The sequence below is a fragment of the Metopolophium dirhodum genome, chromosome 7 (assembly GCF_019925205.1).
Source record: "Metopolophium dirhodum isolate CAU chromosome 7, ASM1992520v1, whole genome shotgun sequence".
NCBI lineage: Eukaryota > Metazoa > Arthropoda > Insecta > Hemiptera > Aphididae > Metopolophium > Metopolophium dirhodum.
Genome location: NC_083566.1, coordinates 24954584 through 24975072, shown reverse-complemented (window position 1 = coordinate 24975072; position 20489 = coordinate 24954584). Strand labels below are relative to the sequence as shown.

Here is a 20489-nt window from a genome sequence, read left to right as displayed (position 1 = left end):
TTGTAAATCGTTATGTATATTTTCTTTTTGAAAAAATACCTTGATCACTACTGTTTACGTAAGTCCTAAGTGCCATATTTTTTTTCAATATTAAATAAATGTTCAAAAATATTGTTTATATTTTTCTGTAATAATCTATATAATGGATTTTATATAGATTCTTATTCTATTACATTAAAAAATATATTCGTTATTATTTAAGTTCATCATTAAAAAGTACGTGAAAGCCAATGCAGTATTAAATTGATTTCATGTCATTATGTTAACAAGTCCCCAATTACGATATTACATTTTTTTTCTACAAAACGTCGTTACCTATAATAACATACAATTTTATCTAAAAACTAACAAAAGGAATTCTATGTTACATAACCAAAACAATACTTAATATTTAATGTAGGTACTATTATAAATGATTTAAAATAGACCAATTTGACGATAAATTATTTTTAAATATTATTCATGGTTATAGCGTTGAAAATCAAGTGAACGATTTAATATGGAGTAGGTGTATTTAATTATTTTATGTAATCTAGAAACGACATTTTACACGAAATAAAGTGTAATTTGACTTATATAAATATTATTTTACTCAATACCTATATATATAATAATATATGTTCACCATAATATAAGAAGCAAGATAAATGTGTGCATACGTTTTGAGTATTTTGTTTATTAGGAATGCGCCTATTTCACTGTTTCGCGCTTTTCTCATATATCATAATATGAGGTATAGGCAATAAATATAAGCTGCTGTGGTAAACTATCCTACACGAATTTAAGCCATCATCTGTATTGCGTCAAACGCGTACAACACGCCGAAGTGTTTGCGCATGTACATAGAGGTTTACCAATATATTGCATACTTATGTATTTCGTTAAGATAGTATATACATCGTATACTCATGTGTATAAGCGATTATAAACTCCCGCAGTCCCGCGCACGTCGAAAAGTTATATTATTATTATTATTATTATTATTATACGGTCACGCAGCTGTGGACACGCGCTAAGTCAATAGATTATACATATATATAGCAGTACTCTTAAAGTATAATAATGACTATAATATATTACTTATAAAGTCTGAAATATATAAAATTATTATTATGTATTACCGAGAATAGTTTTTGGCTGCATCATAATAATATCATTGTAGTTACATCGTATTAATATTACACCTTTGATACTAACGATGTTTTCGTCTAAAATGTAAACAAATACTGCAATATTACAATTATTTACAATATAATATAATATATAATATATACCTAGGTGTTTGTATATATGGGAATAGAATCGTCATCGGCGACCGACGTATAAACAGCCGGCCTTTCGCCGAGACGTTTACTTCGACAACGATTTATTATAAGGTAGGAACGCGACTTGCGCTGCGCGTGCACGCGTTACATTGTTTTTTTTTACGCACATAATATATATTATGTACCACGCCGTCGTCGGTTCATCCGAGTTTACTCCGCGAAAGCAATGATTTATTTCACTTTGCCGTCGTTCTCTTAATTTTTTTCCCCTCTTTGCACAGAAAAACGCAAATATTATTCCGATTTCATGATTGATAAAGCGGTTAAATAAAAAAAAAATGAGGTTAAATTTCTATTCTTCTGTCTATGTGAATGTATAATGTCAACGCGGTTTTACAACACGCGAGTGGTCATGATAATATTATTATTACTGTATCGTAATATTATATGGTTGCAATGTGTGCTTATATACCTATATATACGCGGCACGTGAAAAAAAAACGAAAAAAAAGTCTTTGAAAGTCAACTGTTGAGCCGCGTAACGTATCATATCACATATATATATATAATATATACATAAGTGCCTATGTGCGGCACATCGTATACTATTATATTATTATGTACTCGTATATAATATAATATATAATACGATAATAGCCATATACTCGCGGTGCACGGGCCCAGCCGTCGTGACAAATAGGCCGCCGGACTTTCGTATGTTATATAGGGTTCAGACCGTCTTGCAACCTGCAGAGCTGTGCCATCGAATCGATTAAACACGTCGTTCGTATAATAGTCCAGTAGTAAAATCGTCTGTAGCGATGATAAGAATTATAATACAATATATTTCTGCACGCTCACACCTCGGCACCTGTCGAATGCTCCGCGGGTTTTCACGCACAAATAACACGCCGCCCACTCCTATAACACCTTATCGAAATAATAAAACACACGTCATAATTATAATAATAATAAAAACAACAACAACAATAGTTATAAGTATCAACCTTAGTAGATATTATAGTATATATGTAGGTATATTAATATAGAGGTATATAGCTGAAGAATGAATATGATATACAACGTGCACGCATTAAGGCGGTTCTACCGGACGCATCTCGTGGACAAATCAAACTCAAACTGTACTCTGAGCGTTGTTGTTATTACTGTACCTATGTCCTATATATATTATTATAATCTCGCGAGCGAGCGCGTGTCTCCGCGACCGCGATCGGCGTTCTTTAACGCCGACGACGATCGCCGACCGTTTCGCCTCCTCCTCTTATTTAGCGGTATTACATTATAGAAATATTATTATTATTATTATTATTATTTATATAGATCGCACCGGCTCGTCTGGCACGCCGGACACACGCTCACCGCGCCGCCCTCGTACATTTGTTTTCGTTATTTGTGTAACCTATTATAATTTATACATCGCGCGGTAGATAAAACCCGATTTATATGAGGCACGTGAACAAAATGCCAACGCGAAATGATAGCGCGCATGAAAATATAATTTCGGACTATATTATATATTGTACTGAAGTAGATAATATGGTATACGTCCATGATTCCCCCCTACTCATTGAGCGGTGAACTCATAACAATAAAAACGTTGAAATTCCCTAGGTATTTAAATCGCCCAGACGATTCGTTTGACGTTTTAATTAGATAGCAAGTGCCATGATATTATTTAATAGAATTATACGTCTCACTTATTCATACTCTTAACAAATTATGGACATTTTATAACAAAATTAATAATAATATATTATAAATGAATATAGGTACGCCCAATATTATCCTTATTCTTACAGCAGTTCGATAACGAATTTCCTCTGCGAATGTGTTATACCTACATGTATACATGTATATATTCGAAGAGACGCTTGAATAAGCTTTTCGTATTGAGATAATTTTATTGAGAGATATCCACGAACTGATTGTCACTGGAGTCTGCATTCGTGCAGTGACACACGTGAGCATAACGGGTCCGATCCGCGTAGCTTCACGGGAATTTTTTCTTCTCTTATTTTCTTCTTTTATTTTATATTATTTTTTACCTCATTTCTTCATTTTTTTCCCTTGTTTTTTTTTCTGTTCTCATTCCTTCATGTTGGTTTCGTGTTATCAAACACACACAACGCGAGATGACCCGGTGCAATGGAAGAATATCAAGCCACGATTCTGACCGGACCCGCGTGATCGAGATTTATACGCACACGCGCACGCCGCAGAGATGACACCCCACAGTGGTTGACCGCTAGCGTCATCACGAGCTTCAATTTTCACACTTTTTCGTTTCTTTTGCAGTGTACTTATCCGCACGACTCGGGACATTTACATAAACGCGGTCGTTACAATAATATAATATATATCCTATCCCGATAAAAAAAAAGGTATATTATAATATGCTATAAATGTGTATACCTACCTATCCATACCTACCAACCTATAACGCATATAACCATTAAACGTCGTATTTGTGAGAGAGTGTTGGCAACCTAAATAATAATAATAAAAATACCAAAAACTACAAAAATTTAGTAAATGCAATAGTAGAAATAATTTTATGTTGTCTTCGCGTTGTTACAAAATTGATCTGAAAAAAAAACCTAAGAGTTAAAATATAAGATACGTCATACGTGCTTATGTACTATATGTGTGTATACCACGGTATGAGCCAAAGAACAAATAAGAGCGTAGCAGACTGTCAACGAGCGCGGCAGGCCACCGGGATAGCGAAAACTATTGACCGTTTGTGTAATGATTGTAATGACACGATGACAAAGCAAAAATCTTAAACACCTCGAGGGTTCGGAGTAACCTCTACGGTAAAAGACTGCCGTCAAACGTCAGTTTAAACTATTTGCATCGGCCCAAAGTTCTTTGCATATTTTATTTACGTATTATATTACTCATACAATATAAATATCCACATAAAGTCGTAAACTAAAACTGAATAATTAGGTAAATAAAAAAATGTTAGTAAAACACGCATAAAAAAATTGAATAAGATTAGTTTTTATTTGTCTATAATATTATTATACATTATCTAAACTTACGTTTAATTTTGAAACATAAAACGAATTATTACAAATAAAAAGAAGTAAATACCAATAACTATAGAAGTTATACTAGAGAAATAAGAAAAATAATTTAGAAATATTGTATAAAAATATATCTATACGCATGTGACGAACAAATATTTTTAATAACAATATTTCTGTAATAACTCAGCTATGTATACCATCATTAGGTGTTACCATTGTATAAAATATAATTATCAGTAATCCTATGCATTTCATTGTACTTTTCTTGGCAGAATTTAATCAACGTGTAATTATGTTTTTCAGACGAGGTGAATGACACCGTGGAAGGGATTATGATTGGGATGGAGCTGGGTTTGGGGCACCATGGGGGCTCCTTGCACCCTCATAATATGCCACAACATCAGATGCACTCGCAAGGTCTTATGCATCAGACACAACAGCAGATGCACCACGACGATGGTAAGTAGAAATATACATTGTATAATATATTATAATTTATAATACGTACTAAAATCATAACCAATCTAATAATTATATTATTACTATCAATAATCATTGATTATTATTTCGTATAAAACAATTATATACCTACCTAATACAAATTAAATTGGTCCACTCGTCACTCGTCGTTGTGTCACGAATCCTATATGATATAATATGTTGCAGCTTTAACTATTATTGAGTTACGTAAATACTGTAGGGGTATAAACTAACTAGCTATTCGGGTAATTAGGCATACCTAGATAAAATATTTTACACTTGACTCAAAAGTTAGTCAACAGATACTATTTTTGAAACCGGATTTAGGGTAAAGCTGAAGCGATGCATGTATATACAAACCGTGAATAGGTTATGACTTATGAAACATAAACTTCTTGTGGATTTTTGTTTTTTTTTTCAGTGGGATCGGGAAACATTAGCAGCAGTAGCAGCGTCAACGGTTTTTCACAAGAAGGTAAGTGCAAAAATAAAACATCGTAAATAAATCGGTCGAATATTCTTGCGTATAATTTAATACTGTTCTGGGTTCGTTGCGTAGCTCGTGATGCTATTATATATTTTATTACGCATTTCACAGTCCAGGAACTTATATATTCGGGGAAGGGGTACTAGACTGACAACACGAAATCAAAAAATAAATAAAAATGTACACATTTATAGATGTTCACGCGTGCCCCCACCTTATAATATAATTTACTACAAAAGTACTTATATGACTTAGTTTGCAATAAAGTTAGCAATCTACTCCGAAATATATTAATTTTGTTGTGTATTATACCTATATGTACAATATAACTTTTAACAGTCCCACGAGTCGGGATATAGCCACGGAACCCTATGATTCTTGCCGTTTAAAGTTAAAAATAATAGCGTATATTATAATAGTATTGTACCTGTGTATAATACCTATCGTATAATAATAATACAATCCAATCGTAATCTCCGGGCCGGGCGGTGATCGATCCGGTCGATCACGACTAATGTAATATAGCCGGGTGAAGGAGGCACGCGCGAAACATATATTATAATAATATAATATATATAATATTATACCGCAGTCTATAGACCTACGTTCACGTATAAAATAATATAAAAGGCGGCCGATAAATTGTCGTCGCCGCCGCCGCGTATGTTCGTATGTGTATACCTACACAATACACATATCTATTTTTTAAACAATATATTATATGATTTTACACACGCCGTGTTGGAAATGTTGGAATATTGTAGCATAATATAATGGAAATACCGTGTACGCCCTGGAGTGTGTGTGTGTGTGTGTGTGTGTGTCCGTATGTGATGGACTAGACACGACTCGATTAATTCGCATGTAGCATATGGGATGGAGTTGGACAACAGGTGTCGTCCTTACTTATGAACATCGTCAGAGACCGTTACCGACGTCAGACGGCGTGATGGTAATAAAAAATTGGTAAATTGTTAAAATATAACATACTAAATAGCTAATAGGTACATAATCGGGTAAAATGGTAAATAGTATATGGGAGGCAGACTTCGGGAGAAATAATTGAATACCTATACCGATTATAATATATCGGTAATAATTCATAATATTATTATCATTCTATTTACTGCAGGTGGACCCATAGAAAAATTATCGTTTTCGCTTTCTTTGGTAAAAATAGTAATTAAAAAGCGCTATTTTCTTCCAATTCGTTGAACTCAATGCTGTAATGCGGTATTAGATATTTAAAGATACCTATGTAAAGTTCGAGGCGGTAGCCGTAATTCCCAGAATTTGAATTTCGAACTATATAATAGCGTCATACACATTAGAACGCTGCTCGTAAAGTGAAATGCGACCGGAGAACAAGCACTATAGCGTGAATAAAGTCTACTGTTGTCGTCGTCACCATCGTTTAAACGACCTCGTGAAACACTGAAACCAGACTGTAATATTATAATAATACACACGCCCAATGGATTAATCGTTATATTATATTCCGACATATTGGCTATATCCATAAAATACGATATAATATAACTAGATTTATTTCGGTAGAAAGTGATTTTTACGATCTTAAAAAAAACTACATTTAGCTTTTTTACGGTTTAAGTCAGTTATTCCAACTACAGTAAATTACATAAGCGTATAATATAAGCGAGTGTACCTACGCACAATTATCATCTGATTGATTTGTTTGTGAGTCGTAACTGTTTGGTATGGAATATAGATTGTTATTTATACGGTTCATACGGACGTATGTTGCAGTGTCGATTTTGTATTATTAATAATAATACTATTTGAGTACCTATACTTACTCTGCCTACCCAGTTACAATCGGTATAATGTACTCTAGCGGTATATAATATTATATTAGTATAATGTACCATGTATCTGTATATCGGTACACGCGCCGAAGAATTTGCTCACAATGCCCTAGGTCAAGACTGCCGGTGGCTTATTGGTTATGATACACGAGACAGATACATTAATTGAACATAAACAAACATACACACATTATAATATTATACATACATATTATTATAGCGTTATTATTATGTGCGTACACGTATATAGTGCAGCGATGCTGATGCTGTTGCTGAACAGTAGTAGTTCCAGTTACAAAATTAGCATAGGAAGGCTAAAGTTTAGCGAAGGGTGCGGGTGTGTGCGGAGGACCGCAGGTGAATTATTCATGAGATCGTGCTCGGCGATTCGCCGGCGCTCATTGAGGGCCGTCTGGATTGATTAAACAACGAAAAGCTAGAGAGAGATAGAATAATATGGTGTAAGACAGAGAGAGGAAGAGAGAGAGAGAGAGAGAAAGACAGAGATGTAAAGATATAGTAGGGAAAAAAATTCTACGTTTAAATATTCATCATCACGACCGGACACACACTAGAGTATTAGCATGGACCAGTTATTAAATCCGGATCGCCGCTTAGTATTGTTTTACCGTGTCACCGACGACGAGGCTTTTCTCAACTGCTTAGCAAGCACTTATAATATACATTCTATAAACTCTATTTGCCTACACATCCGTTGTTTTTTCTCTTCTTGTCCTCAGTGCGACGACATCACACTCGTCATATGCTATCAAGTTATATAGGTAGTCTTATTACATTTTTTTTTATTTCAAACTACTGTTATCAGTTATTATATTGACAAGACTGATGACAGTGCAGAGAACATGGTATGGAGAGGTATAATAGTAACCACCGCGACCGATGCATTTTGGTTCGTACGCATCACGTATTCACGTCCTAAATTCTAACCGAATAAGTCCGTATCTTGGAGGGCGGTGTTGCAGGTCCAGAATATCCCCAAATATTGTAAATTGTTTCGAAGCTAGTGCCCGTAAAATATCCTAAAGATACGATTTGTATACCTATAACCAGGTGACAAAATAATACATGATGCTCGAGCACTCATTGACATTTTTCTTCGGGCACTGAATATATAGTGCACTCAATATAGAATAATATTGCAGCCAAAAACATTTACTTGGTATTAAACACAACCGTTTTAGTAACGTACCAAATAAATATTATACACCGTGGTCGAAAGTTGTTGGCCTACACCTAGGTTATCTTAAAATTGTATCCAGGATACGTTACACCAAACGTGAGTGCATGCAAGCCTGTATCTTATAGTGGTCTTATTTTTTTTTTTATTAATGGTGCCTTTGGGTGTGGGAAATACGATAACGGCCGTTCACAAAAAATGGTCATCTCAAAACAAGAAAGCAAAAAAAAAAAAAATAACTAAAATAACCGTCGAAAGTCGTAATTATTTTTAACGGACGTTTTTTTTTCGTCCTATACTATCCATTCGTACGAAGAAGCGTGCTTCCTCAAGAACAATGGGCGAAGATAATGAAAATAGTATGTTTTTTTTTCCGTTGTACAGTAGTCATATTATATTATTACTGTATACACTATACGTGTACGTATTATATAGGTATACGTGTGTGTGTGTATTACATATTATTATACAATGTGTACAGTGGTGGGTGTATTTCGCGTCCGTTGACGGCGGCGGCGGCGGTTGAGAGAGCCGCGCATCTGCCCCCCGCAACGGTTTCACCACATGTCGTACACCGCCACTACACCCCCGCCGCACCAACACCACAGGTCCCACCCGCGCTCGCACTTGTTACGCGGCCTTGTCATTAACGTGTAGTTGATTGCGTTTTAAATCGTCCGATTGTGTCAAACACCCCCGAAATCTTCCGTTTAACGGCTCGCCGACGAGAAACGTATTTTTTATTATTATTATTTTTAACCGTTTTCTCGGAGACGTTTTTAACGTATCTATACCAACGTCCAACATGTTATATATATTTTTTTTTACTCCCCGTCGCTCGGGGCGTCCTGCTCCTGCCGCAGTGTAGCGTACCGGCATATCTTTATACGAACCTAAGGAAAAGTGCGACTATCATATTTTTTCTTTTCTTAAAAATATAAAGCTTTATCATTCGGATATAATAACCGTTGACAATTATTATTATTATAAATCAGTTGTTAATATTAAAATTACGCAATTTTGCACGCTTTTTACACGTGTGAGGAACACGATCTGATGTTCTGCTGCGGCCAGTATATTTTAATATTATCGTCTCGTTTATATTATGTTACTATTATTACTATCGTATAGGTATAGTTTTCTTGGGTTGACGTGGTACAAGCGTTTCGCTCTCGGGACGATAAAACGATAACGTTTTTACGATGTGTACAGACTGATTTCCGCATCAATTTCGTGTGTCCACGGCTGATCAGTAAATATATAATATGGGTACCTCCTGCATATTATTATTATTATATATATGTATCGTTTTAAAACATCGACCCAATCATGTTTGCACGAAAATGTTCAAACCATCACGATTCAAACGTAATGTTGTGGTCAGATTACGTCCGAATTATTCGGCCGAATACGTCCGACGTCGGACAAAATCAAAATATTTTGTTTTTTCCGGCCGAATCCGTCCGGTGCGCATGGTGTACGTATGAACTATTTTCGTCATATTGACAAAAATGGCCATATTTTACCACTTATAGTATTTATTTATATAGAATTGTTTTGGAATATAAAATTATTTTTGTTCCTACTTGTTCATTTTGTTCAATTGCGTGAACCTGGTTGGACCTGTGTTTTCAATTGTATTGAGTATTTAAAATTTGATCAGATTTGATTGTGTTGACTGTTGAGTATCTTTTTAAATCAGTATGGTTGATTCAGAAAAATTAATTAGTTTAGTTCATGACCGCAATGCTTTGTGGAATAAAAAATCAAAACATTACCACAATAGAGACATAATTAGGAAACTTTGGGATGAAATAGCAACGGAAATGGGAATTAAAAGTAAGTATTAAAATTAAAGTACACTAATACCAATAAAAATTAATTTTTATTATTCATAATACAATATAGTACTTATGTCTTATATATTAGAAAAAATAGTCTAATATAACTATATAAGTGATAGATTCAATATATTGGTTACCTAATTTTAAATCTTAAAAACTATTAATAATCATAAATTAGGTATCTACCTGACTACCTACAATCAAAGGTATAAAAATACCTATAGCTTACACAATTTGCAATTTTTTTAAGTTAAAATTATTTCATATTATTGACTTCATTAGGTAGTTGAAAATTAACAGCTCCAATATTATTAAAATACTCTTTGAATTTATCACGTATTGCATAGGCTTCAGTCTTAGAGCGGTTGTTTCGTCTTGACATATCAATTTCTACATTTGTTTGATGAATATTTACAAGTAACGTATCATCAATCCCTTCCTGATCGATAATTATGTTATGTAATAAACAGATACATTTAACTAGTGTGTCTACGTGATCTTCATTTACTTGCAATTCCGTTTTTAGACACCTCCACTTTGATACTAATATACCAAATGTACATTCTATCATACGCCTGGCTCGACTAAGACGATAGTTGAAAATTTCCTTTTCTGGATCTAAATTTGTGGTGCATGGATATGGTCGCATCAAATATTCTTTTAGTGGATATCCTTGGTCTCCCAATAAAACAAAAGGCAATGGAATATTTGTTTTTGGAAGTGGTCTGTTGGGCGGTACATTAAAGGAATTTGTTTCTAGATAATTGTATATATTAGACTCAGTAAATACACCGCTATCACTCTGTTTTCCATATGCTCCTATATCCACTGTAATAAATTTATATTTTGCATCACACACTCCTTGCAAATGTACCGAAAAATAATTTTTATAATTATAAAACATTGAACCAGTTTTTTTTGGACATTTTATGCGGATGTGTTTACCGTCAATGCACCCGATACAATTTGGAAAATTCCATAGTATTTCGAAATCGTGAGCAATCTGGTAAAACATATCTTTCGTCGGGAAAGGCATATGTATTTGTCCAAAAACATTCCATATGGTGTTACATGTTTCATAAATTATTCCACTGATCGTGTTATGTGCCATACGAAATGAAAAGGCTAATGATCTATAAGGAGTTCCCGTTGATAGAAACCTAAAACATAATTTAAAATGTGTAAGTAGGTAATCTAAACCTAATCACAAACTAAAAAAAAAACACTTATAAATTTGCGTTAAATTTGAATTCAATGATATAATATCATTGTATAAGAAAAACGATTCTGAGCGAAAACAGTCTATGATATTACTAAGTATATTTTATGATGTTATTGTGAATAAAGAAATTTATATATTAACATATTTACGTGGAACCTTGTTTTAAATTTTCAATCCTTAGCTATAAAAGTTGAAAATGTTATACTTTTTTAACTATAAAATAATTATTACATTTTAAATTTGAATTATTTTGTCAAAATTTGAACTTTAAATGCTTAAAAAAAGAGCCAATTTGTTAATCTGATTATATGAACCATTTCGATGATAAAAACATTTATCTAAGTCAAGTAGTTAATTTTTTAGAATTTTTTATAATATTAATATTTTTTTGAGTAAATTAATGAGAACGTAATAATTGTTTTCAAAATATTAATAATGGGAATTTGCTAACATGAGTATATTTCTTAAATTATTTCTTAATTATATCAAAGAGTGTAACATAAAGACATGACAAACAAAATAACTTGAATTCTAATACATTTTTCAAAAAGTTTCTATATAATTTAGTATTTACAGACGCTTACTATACACGTATTATAGTACAATGTTTTTATTTTTTAATACAGAAAATTAAACGTGACTTAAATTTTTTTTTAAGTTCAAAATAGCCTATTTTAGATTTTGAGCGGAGCAATTTATGCATTGATTTTACAATGATGTTTTTTTTTTTTTTAATGAGTACACGATAAGTTTTTGAAATAATGATACGATTTTTAATTCTAGTATTTTTCCTGCTGGGCAAGAGAATCTAATTGGTGCATTCAGAAGGTCAAAATTTGTCAAAATCACGAAAATTAATTGCATATTTTTTTGTGTTAGACTTCATTAAAAATTTTGTTTTTATATCTAAGATTTAAAAATCTAATACAATATTCCTAACAAATTATCTACCTTTAACAAAAAAATATGTCTATGGACAGAAAAGTCAAATTAAATTCTTATGAGCGTTTGAACTTCAAATTTTTACGAGATTCGATGTTTAATCGATTTGTCATTGAACGATTTTCTTATTTCGTTATAACTCAAAAACGAAAAACCGCAGTTACATACAATTTATACCAAATGTTTATTTTATCGTTTTCTGTACTTGAAATAATATATATTAAAAATATTTTGAGTCGTTTTGAGCTGTTTAATGACATTTTGAATTTTTTATTTTTTTTAGTTTTTGTCTATTAATGTCAATAAAATGTTATTCGTTGGATCAAAAAGATTGATAATATAATAAAAGGATCCTCATACATTGTTACAATATCCACTTAAAAATATTAAAATATATAGGCAAGATTTTTTTTAAAGTTCTAATTTTGACGAAATTTATCAAATTGAAAATTTACAAATTATTTTGTAGGTAGTCAACATTTATAAAATATTCAATTTTTATATGTAAGGATAGAAAATTTAAAAAAAGGTTCCATGTAAGTAGTTTTTCTGTAACCAAAAAATCAAAAAAATATAAACAGTTTTTTTTCATAGTTATTTTAAGTTTAAATTTGGATGAAATTAGATATTTAAACAAAGAATAACGATTTTAGTTTTGTGTTTTAATTTAAAAATATTATTAATATTACTTGTGGGAACCTGAAACTTTTAAAGTACTATTATTTTTTATACATACAATGAAATTTTCAAATGTAATTTTTTCGTCAAATATTATTTTAACTCAAAAACATTTCAAATTCCAAAAAGCTGGTAAGTGAATGTCGCTCTGTTGTACAGTAGGTTACAAGTGAGTCACAGATATAATATCATTGAATACGAAAAACGATTCTGAGCTGTTTGTCAGTCTAGGATATTTTATATTATATTTATATTGTTTTATTAATATGGTAGCCAGTAAGTTGAAATAATATTATAAAATTATAACAAAATAACTAAAATATTTATTCTTGGTTATTTAATATATTATAATTTCGTGCAAATTTTAACTATAAAAATAATTAACTATAAAAAAAACTGTGGTTTTGTATATTTTCTAATCTTTTTGGTTACAGAATTATCTGGATACACTTTAAAAATCATATAAATAACACTTTACTTTGATACATTTTTACATACATTTTACAATTGTATTAAATAATTTAACTATTTCTTAATATAGGCGATTTACTAAAAACCAAATGGCAAAATTTAAGAGATACGTATAAAAAGGAATTAAATAAGAGCAAAAAACCAACAGGGTCTGGTTCTGGAGGAAGCTCATCAAAGTGGAGATTTTATGAAACATTGTCTTTCTTAAAGGATATCGAAACACCAAGACAAATGATATGTAATATTTCTACACCAATGTTGGCGAATGAATTAGAAAACGATTTAGAAAACGCTATGGAAGTTAATTCACCAGAAAGCGACTGTATTGACGTCGTAAACGAAGACTTAAATACATCGGAAAAACTACAAGAAACAACAATAGGTATGGATTCTTCATATGAGCAATTACCGGCGAAAAAAAGAAAAACTAATAAACATGATGCAATTAGTGATTTGCTAAATATCGAAAGACAAAAATTACTCCATTTTACTAAAATAAATGAAAATTCACAAAAAAAAAAAAGCATAATTGAAGACGAAAGTTTCCATTTTATGGTAAGTTTGGTACCTTATTTGCAAGAACTTCCAGAGAATAGAAAATTGATAGTTAGACATAAGTTGCAACAAGTATTTTTAGAAGAACAAGAAAGATGTGACACCAATAGATTAAATCAAAATGATTTAAATCTGAGTTTTTTACAACCACTACGTTCCGAAGAATCAAGACAAGTTATTAATCAAGCATATTCTAATATACCTAATGATTCTAACCAATGCGTTACAAGTTATATTCAACAACCCAATCAAACTTTTGCTACAACCAGTTCTACATATTATTAAGTATTGATACCTATATTTTAATGTTTTATATAATTTTATAATTCATAATTTATCTTTTGAAGTAAATTAATTGTTTTTTTTTTATAATTTGATATATTTTTTGAATAGTGTCAAAATGTAATTTTCGTTTTTAAGTTTGGTAACGCTCGTTTTATTAATTTTTCTTATGTAATAAGCAATAATTCAATTTTTTTTTTTTTCAGTATTATTCATACATAATTAATTTATACATAGTTTTTCGTTTTGAAAGGGCGTATGATTTTTTTTTTTGTTACTAAAGTAATTATTTTTGAAGAGCTTAATTTTTAAATACTAGGTTTGTTTAATAAATTTTTTTTATATGATATACATATTATATAATATAAAATATTACTCACTACATAAATATTTACAATACATGATATTCTACTTACCTTAATGTAACTACTAGTCTTTCTTCAGGTGTAATACAAATTCGGAAGTTTGAATATTTTTGAAGCTGGAAACGAATTTTATCAAGAATGTAGAAAAAAGTTTTCGGTGTCATCCTCATATACTCGTAAAATTTTACTGGTTGTTCCAGGAGTTTAGGAAAAAGAGTATGAAATTCACCAAATCTTTCCCTATCTTCATAAATTGTATTTACCCAGACTTTTTTTTTCTTTTCATGTAACAGTAAGTATTTTAAAATAGGGCTTGTTTCTAACAAGTAAATGTGGTTACAGACGTCCATCCTGACAAAAATGTAAACCACAACTGAAACTTGAACGTCTATTATGCATAGGTAATTAATAGTTATACATTTTCCGGATCCATTCGGATCCAATCTGACCGCCAAATTTTGATCCGAAAATTTGGACGATTTCGGCCGAATATAGTTCGGCCGAAATCGGATATAGTCTGACCGTAACCTAACCCGAGGAGGTTTATATAGTCAATAGTTGCAGCGTTATTATAATATAGGCACAACGTAGGTATGTACAGGAGAAGGTTGCGGCGTTTTTCTATTCATTTACGAGTGAATCACATAATAATATAACTGTGACGAATATGATACGTACAGGAATTTTTTTAATTATTTTCAATGGAAAACGTGGTCAGAGAAATTTTACCAACAATTTGAAATGTTTTATTAACTTATACATTTTTTTTTCAAATACGGCAAGTATAATTAGACCCTTTAGCTTATACCTAGTTGCGCTGCAGCAGTACAAACGCAACGACGATTACGATGTGACACAATAAACAACCTTGGTTCGGTCCAATTAAAAAAAAACATATTTTACTTCATGCGCTCGCGATACCTCTAATTATTATTATTGTAGAAGCAAATAATTATTAAACCCATCACATACTCGCTGTGTCTTTTAATGAATAAGATCTTTATTCATCCGTGAAAATGATAATTTTACGCAATTATATTATTATAGTATACAATATTATAAGGTTTTTTTCATTCTAAAAGATGTGGCATAGGTATAGGTATAGTTGAAATGTTTAATTATCGAGAAATCACCTGTTTTGTTTTAAATATTATATTACAATTTCAACAAACTAGTCAATTTAAATATCGCTGTTTTCTATGGAATGTTACATCGCACGAACATTTTGTCCGTACGAAATTGCTTGTAACATTGGTTAAAACAAAATAAAGGCTAAAATATACTTTGATTTTACTTTTGCAACGTTTCCCGGTGCTTAACAACACTATATTATTCAACTAATATTAAGATTATTATAATTTGGACCACGTCACACGAAACATAACTCATTGCGAATCTCCGTCGTTTAGTAACTACCACCAGAAATAAAATGTCTATTTTTAGACTTATTCACTTCCGTAATTCGCCCATTTACGATCGGTCATGGTCTTATGGCGACGTGAACGTTTTCCACACTCGGAAGAATGATCGTATTACGTACCCGCGTATACTATGTCTGCGTACTCGTATACTCATCTCTAAACACACACACACACACACACACGTCAAATAATATATTTACACATATAGAATATTATAGAATATAATATATACTCCGCACGCGTGTTTGTGTGTGTGTGAGTGTTTGCTCGTCGGCAGATTAAGGGTTTGATGACACCGTATATAGACGTACTTTTTGCATGATTATCTCCACACACTCTCACACGTACACCGTAAGTATACGTGTACGTGTATTCCGACAATGGTATATATAATATTATATAGATTGTACGTATCTATAATATATAGAAGGTAAAAAAAAAAACACCAAGAATATAGTAACACAAAGAACCGATTTGTTGTTGTTGTTTTTTTTTATTTGTTCTCTTTTATCGCCGCCGCGCCGCCACTGTGCAGCAGAGGTATATTATATGTATATACACAATAATTTTGAATAGGTGTCGGAGGCGAAAAAAGGCACAATGGCGTTAAATCTCCGTGTGCGTACTGTTTATATACATGCATAATGTATGTATATATATATATATATATCAATACACGCGCGTAACTGGGCACCAGTAGCAGTTTTTCCAGTAATGTGCATGTCGAAGTGGTGTTTGGCGGCGCTTTCGTAACGTCAGTCGGACATACCGAAAAACATAACTCTACAATATAATGATATTTTATTACAATATGTAGATATATATATATATAGGTATAGCTATCCATATATACCTCGGCGGTGGTTTGGCCGTGCTTGCACTGCAACTGCCGCTGCAGTAGTGTGTTATGCAACAAACGAAAAATTGTGTCCAATTTTTTGGGGGTTAACGCGAAACGACGTGCCGTACTGCACAGGTTTATTTAGAATTTTCATTATTTAATATATTACATAAGTACATATTATAACAGTGGGCGGTATATTTGAGCGAGTGACACAATTTACATTATAATGTATGTTATATTATTATATAGGTTTATATAAATTAGGTAGGCATAGTATACTGTACTATTTAGGCATATATTATTCTAATAGAAGTCTACGACAAATTGGTGATTATCCATTTTTAATAATAATTTATAGTCATACACTTTTCGGAAAGAAAAATATATTTTTCCTGTATTTACCTACTGAAAAATAAAATAAATGATAGCTTATAAAAAAAAAAACAGTACATTTCATGATTTGATCGCGTTAACTGTATAGTGCATAGTGCGTACAATACAGTGCAGTATAGTACACTTTCTACTAAAAATCGATCCCAAACAGTCTCACTAAATTTTTTCTAATATAAATATATTATATCATGGAATAGATAAGAGTCCGTAATTTTACAATATTTCAAATAGGTAGCACGCATAATATTATAATGATAGTTAATTCATCAGAAATGTATATTCATCATTATTATTATTATTAGGTACCGTTTGGTGTTTATAAGTTTAAGGATGCATATATTGACTTTTCCAAGTAACCTGTAAACACCTACCAAAAAAATACTTAAAAAAAAAATATTTAGAAGAAAAAACTGTAAGACCTAGGTACAATAAATACAAACGGACCTAATCGAGTATAACATGCTCACTTAATAATATTTTTGATGTTAAAAAATTTCGCTCAGTTTTTGATGATCTTCTTCCGGTGACGCGGTAAACACCGCCACTGCAGGCCACTACAGAAAGCGCTTGTTTTTTTTTTTATTTCTTGTCTCGAGTGCCACAACCTATTGGATAAGAAGAATCGTCACGGGGGATTATTGTCTATGTTTTTTTTTCGCATTGGCGCAAAATCATCTTTCGTTTTCAATTATCCCTGGACCATCTGTCGTAATCGCCGTATAGGTTACCCGTCGTCGGTAGGTGTATATAGGTGTCAAGTATACGGTAGCACAAAGGCGTATAGACAACGTAACAGCAACAACAATAATATTAATAATAATAATAATAATATCACAGACGACGGCAGATTGCGAAACGGAAAACATTACGAACCGTCAATCATCACGCGCAAGCGGCGAAAAGCCCATACGGCGGCCGCGGGGCGCCTGCCGCTCCGACGTCATAATATAATATAATAACACCTATATGCACACATGATGACGCGAATTCGTTATGCAATTATTACATTATACCATTTTGGGGTACGTATGTTTATATATATATACCAGAACTCACTCGTCTCTTCCGGTGTGATCTGCACCACCAAAAGGGAACATTTTTAATTTTACGTTCAGTGTAATGTTTTATAGCGTTGTGAACCCCGCGCTTGCAGGACAACTGGGCCGATTCGACGTCGCGCGTCTACGAAAAATATTATAATATTATTATTAACATCATTATTATTTTTATTATTATCATTATTATTATTATTATACAATATTATAATGATACGGCGAAACGGGAGCCAAACGTGGTGGTCACGACGGCGACAACTGTATTATTATAATAGAAACAGTTGTCAGGTCGTATTCGCGCGAGCCGATGCAAGTCGCCGCGCGCGCACATGTAATAATATGTGCATGCGTGAGTGTGTATTATATGTATAATACCTACTCGTGAGTGTGTATGTGTGTATGTGTGTATATGTGTATGTGTGTATATGTGTATGTGTGTATGTATGTATTTATGTGTACGTGTGTGTGTGTGAGTGTGCCGTCTACTATCGGCCGAGTTTCCGCATTAACGCGCGCAACCCGTTCCGCAGCCCACATTGCCGCCGTCCAGCCGTCCAGGTATATTATAATATTATTATAGTTGTCCGTACACGGTTTTTCGTGTTTAATCGACGGCGGCGGGCCTACGACGACAACGCTAACGAGGTCGATACGATTCCGACTGCATTATTATATATTATTATACCTACGTAGAGTACACCGCGCGTATGTGTACTTTTGTAAGGAAAAAAACCAATATTCCATTTCGTCTTAATTCCGACCGATACGCCGTTATTATATTATATTATACTATCATATTATTATTATATACACGTGCAACGCGTATATATAGGTACGCAATTACAACGTACAGCAACTACAACTCTGATCCATTACGCGTATATTATATATATAAATATAGTATGTATGTATGTATGTAATACTATGTATGTATATATACACTTTTATTTTGTATATACGCGCTTATGCTATATAGAGGTTCCACGCTAGTTATGCACTACTATTACCAATAATAATAATATCAATAATGATAATATTATAATGTACTCGCCACTCGGTCTATATCTCCTGCAGTACATAATACTTTATTATATTATTATAATAATACGTAGGTAAGTGAATTTGTCGTCTTCGAAAAGTCGATCTCTACTTTCCGTAACTTTCCGTTTCGTGCAGTTCATTCGCGTTATCGATAATAATAATTGTGCCAGGCTATTATTATGCGCACATATTATTATAATGTACGGCCGTACGGGATCAATGCGTCTACCACTCCTATAGTCCTATATATAGGTATTATGGAAGTCTTTGTCGCGCAGGGTACACTAAAATGCATCGCGAGGATTCCACCGGACGCGAGATGTCTATTACACTGTTTCACCAGTACTATTACGGTCCGATATTTGATTTTAAAATGTCTTGTATTATATTTTTAACTGACGTGCGTTCATCGCGAGTGGTAGGTATACCTGTTTTACAAAATACCAATATAGCTAAAATGAAATTATTAAAGGTACATAATTATTATAATCGACTTAAATACAATTATACTTTAATATTGTTTAATGCTCTAAAGGAATTCCTACGGCAATAGAGTATAGTGACGATTTTCTTAGCGGTATGTACTGCACATGATTTTAGGCCCGGTAATATAATGTAATATACGAACACTGCAATTCGTATTCAGTATATAAATGTAATATATAGGTACCTACTCGGGCTACTTGTACTTGTACTTGTATTATGCGTCCTATAGAGGTGGTGTCCGTGGGAACTAAACGATTTTAATAATCATCGTAATCCACGTGGCGGGGAAGAAATAACATAAAGATTATTCTAGGTTTGCAAATTATCATTATATTGGGCACTTCTCACCGAGTTAATTATGTTCTCTTATTTCGTTAATCTCCCGTTGGTGACCGTCATATATACCTTGGTACCTTACCAAAACCAGCAGCAGCCGTGGATGCTGCACACCCTTTTATTTCCCTTTTACGCACGCCGCCGCTGCTGCACCGTTGACCAGATCGTTCAACTCGTGTATCTCTAATACTTGTACGAAACCTAATCGTTATCGCGGCTCAACGATAAATCTTGGAAACGAA

The 20489-nt window shown here is 32.6% G+C and overlaps 2 protein-coding genes across 2 annotated transcripts in view; both read left to right on the top strand.

The window, feature by feature from the left end:
• The window catches only part of LOC132948114 (paired box protein Pax-5), a 78801-nt gene that overhangs the window by 8472 nt on the left and 49840 nt on the right, over nt 1–20489 (top strand). The window contains exons 2-3 of the mRNA XM_061018434.1: nt 4625–4780; nt 5223–5276. Coding sequence (XP_060874417.1) covers nt 4654–4780; nt 5223–5276 — 181 coding nt within the window. The 5' untranslated portion in view covers nt 4625–4653. The remainder of the gene's footprint in view (nt 1–4624; nt 4781–5222; nt 5277–20489) is intronic.
• LOC132948115 (uncharacterized) lies at nt 13029–14438 on the top strand. Its single transcript, XM_061018435.1, has one exon. The coding sequence runs from the start codon at nt 13701–13703 to the stop codon at nt 14307–14309; it is 609 nt and encodes a 202-aa protein (XP_060874418.1). The 5' UTR covers nt 13029–13700; the 3' UTR covers nt 14310–14438.